Raw genomic sequence first — 3,644 nt, 5'->3', positions numbered from 1 at the left:
GGCGCAGGATAGAGCAGGGTTTAGGGCTGTTGTGCATAGGGTCGCTATGAGTCGGAAACGACTCGATGGCACATAACAACAACAATGACATATATATTTTGTGTTTTTCTTTTTAAAAGCAAGGTTAATGCTTTATGCTAATTTTATTTTCTGAATGACCATTTGTCATTAGTATTTTTTAATCTTGCAGGTGATATGAGAATCATTTTCATAGGAATTGGATGAAAAACCCAGAATTCTTTTTAGTGTGGAAATACGATAGAATTTTGTAATGTTCTTTGTTTATTCTAATAGCTTAAGGGAAAAGTAAAATAATCAGTAGGTATTTCTGCTTTTATATTTATGAAAAAATCAGATAAATAAAGAATAGGAAATTATTTTCATATAAAAACTATTATTGTTATATGCCATCTGGTTGGAACCAACTAATAGCTGACCCTTTATTTAGTTATCAGAGGCTATAAATGTCTCAAGAGAAGATTACCCATCTTTCTCCCAAGGAGCAGCTGGTGTATTTGAACTGCCTGCCTTTGAGTTGGCAGTGTAACTCCTTACTGACAAGGCCATTGGGAATCCCTGTATAGCTGTTTCAAATCTATTTAGAGATTTATTGATACTTTTTTGAGAACTGTTTTGTTTAGGACTTTGCCTACTTAAAGCAGCCTTCACATTGTTGTTGAACCCCACAGTCACCATGTCAGTCCCTCGTAACTTGTCTTGTAGGATCATTAATTTAACACCCAGATTGCCTTCACATAATGGAAGTGAACGTAAAAGCAGCAATGTCAAACTTTATTTGTAATTTGATGAGTGTGAAATGAAATATCCACTAAGGTGTTATACTAATGCCTCTCTAAATATACACTGCATTTAATTTTAGTCTGTGCCTGCACCCAGCAATGTTGTCCCAGTTACAGTGATGAAGCCAGTGAATACTGTAACTACCCTAAAACCTTCAAATCTTGAACTCTCATCCACCAAAGCCCCAGAACCCATTCTCCAAACAGAGAACTCAGGAGGTGTTCAGACTAACCTTTCTTTGGTAAGTTTTCACAAGAACTTCCATAGATCTAATTTCTTACAGATTTTCCTCAAGTTTCTTATTTATTAACTAACTTTTGTAATTAGGGTTTGTTTTATATTTATATCTCTGTGTTTAGGCAATGCAAGAAAATGTGAAGAAATGTAAGAACTTCCTTGCAATGTTAATAAAACTTGCATGTAGTGGATCCCAGTCCCCAGAAATGGGGCAGAATGTGAAGAATTTGGTGGAACAACTTTTGGTAAGTTATTGCCACAAATCCTTACAAGGTCTGTAAGGACCCGTAACACTTAAGCTGAATGACAAATATGTGTGTGTGTTTTATTGAGCCTGAAGTGAAGATTTCACAGAGCAACTGGATTTCCTTTTCAGTCACTTATGTACATTTTGTTTTATGCCATTAATTACTGTCCCCACATTGTAATAACACTCTTCTGACTCCTCCTTTGTGATTCTTATTTCTGTTCTTCCTCTCTCCTAGCATATCTGTGTGCTGAGATTTTTTGTCCCCTTGGGCAAATATTCCCCTTTTGATCAGACATAATTTATTGTTCTGAAATAGTCACCTTATGTCTATTGTTTGGCTAAATGTTAAGTTCTACCAAAAGGGATTATTAAAAATTCTTGTCTTACCAGTCTCTTACCAGTCCAGGCAATATTCATTGATCATAATTAGTGACTGGAATGCAAACATTGGGAACAAGGAAGAAGGACCAGTAGCCGGAAAATATAGACTTAGTGACAGGAATAGACTGGAGATAGAAAGATAGAATTTTGTACAATCAATGATTTATTCATTGCAAATCACCTTTTATAAAAGACACAAATGGTGACTATACACATAGACCTCATTTGATGGAATACACAGGAATCAGATCGATTACATCTGTGGAAAGAATCATTGGAGAAACTCAGTATAAGCTGTGAAAACTGGTTGTGAAACAGACCATTAGCTATTCATGTGCAAGGTCAAACTGATGCTAAAGAAAATGAAAACAAATCCCCAAGAACCAACACTACTTATAGGGGCAAACAGAAAATCATCTTAATATTAATATGAAAATCATTTAGATGCCAAAAATTCCTGAAAGACCTCTAGCATAAAACTGTGTAAAGGTTGCTTAGTCCTTTTGAGAGTTTACAAATCATTTTCATTCAGTCAGTCATACATATTTAATAATCTTAATTATAACTAATATAATTAATTATACCAGTATATCTACTCTTATGGCCTTGCAGTGTTGTTATTGTGTGCCTTCCAGTTGCAACTAACTCATAGCTAACTCTCCAGAGAGTTGGCAGATGGAGTAAATGACACTGGAGAAGATTGCCGATCTTTCTTCTGGTGAGCAGCTGGGAGTTTCAAACCGAGTACCTTTGGGTTGTCAGTACATCTCCTTACTACTAAGCCATCAGGGTTCCATATGGCCTTGTAGTAGTAGTAGATGATTTTAATCATCTGAGTTTGGGTAATTTAAAAATTGGAAAAAATGAAACAAGAAACGAAATTTCCTGAGTCCCAGCAACTCTGGTGGCATAGACTGTAACACATTGACATTACAAAACAAGTAGTTTCTTACATCTTACTGTAACTTACTTAATCCTGTCCTGAGTAATTGATAGTTTCTGTGTCTTCCCTTTCAAAGTGTCCATAAATGACTATAATGATGTCATATTATTTAGTTACTAATTTTTCTGCCAGTCTGCGTACAGGGATTTTAAAAAGTCTTCCTTTTATAGTCTTCAGTGAACGCTGAAAATTGCTTAGAGGATGTGAGAAACCTTTCCCCTCATTAAATGATGATTTTTTTAAACCAGTTATGAAAAACTTGCTTTGTTTAGATTTATAGCAAATTATATATAATAAAAAATTATATACTTTGCCTCTGTGAAAAATATTTGTCGGCCTTAAGTGTGTGTTTCTTTCTCTCATTACACAGGATGCAAAAATTGAAGTAGAAGAATTTACTAGAAAACTGTATGTTGAACTCAAATCTTCACCTCAACCTCATCTAGTCCCGTTTCTTAAGGTAGAGTTACATGTTATCTTGAAGAAAGTGTTTGAATTAGAGTAAGTTAAAAGAATTTAATACCTGATTAAGTATTTGAATATGGCAGTAATATAACGAAAGAATGCTAGTAATATAGGAGAAATATCTCAGCTCTATTTTAAATAATAAACCATGTTCCTTGTTCATCATACCTGTTCTGTAGATTCTGTTGGGAAAACAAGTAATTATCATTCATGAATATAACTTAATTTTGTTTAGTGCTTATACAGAAATATATAAGGACTCTTCAGTGTTCTGAAGAGAATCATCAGGTTGACAGCAATGGGAAGGCAAGGATAGAGCTTTAAAAATTAAAATAAAATATGCACATCCAAAAATGTCTCCAAGAGGGTATAAAGGGAAGCCACAGACTGGGAAAAAGTATTTGGTAATGACATGTCAGATAAAGGCCTTATATCTAGAATTTATAAAATACTTGAGCACCACAACAAGGTAAAGGTGAATAATCCAATTGAAAGATAGGCACAGGATATGAACAGACACTTCACCAAAGAAGACATTCAGATGGCCAACAAGCACATGAAGAAATG

General features: G+C 34.5%; 1 protein-coding gene across 1 annotated transcript in view; it reads left to right on the top strand.

The window, feature by feature from the left end:
- The window catches only part of TAF4B (TAF4b RNA polymerase II, TATA box binding protein (TBP)-associated factor, 105kDa), a 152,775-nt gene that overhangs the window by 25,536 nt on the left and 123,595 nt on the right, over positions 1–3,644 (top strand). The window contains exons 5-7 of the mRNA XM_006895046.1: positions 881–1,042; positions 1,161–1,283; positions 2,983–3,072. Of these exons, the coding sequence (XP_006895108.1) occupies positions 881–1,042; positions 1,161–1,283; positions 2,983–3,072 (375 nt within the window). The remainder of the gene's footprint in view (positions 1–880; positions 1,043–1,160; positions 1,284–2,982; positions 3,073–3,644) is intronic.

Source organism: Elephantulus edwardii, unplaced genomic scaffold, assembly GCF_000299155.1.
Source record: "Elephantulus edwardii isolate Elephantulus edwardi_28Jun2011 unplaced genomic scaffold, EleEdw1.0 scaffold00155, whole genome shotgun sequence".
Taxonomy (NCBI): domain Eukaryota; kingdom Metazoa; phylum Chordata; class Mammalia; order Macroscelidea; family Macroscelididae; genus Elephantulus; species Elephantulus edwardii.
The sequence above is the reverse complement of the archived record's forward strand: the minus strand, read 5'-3'. Positions and strand labels throughout refer to the sequence as shown.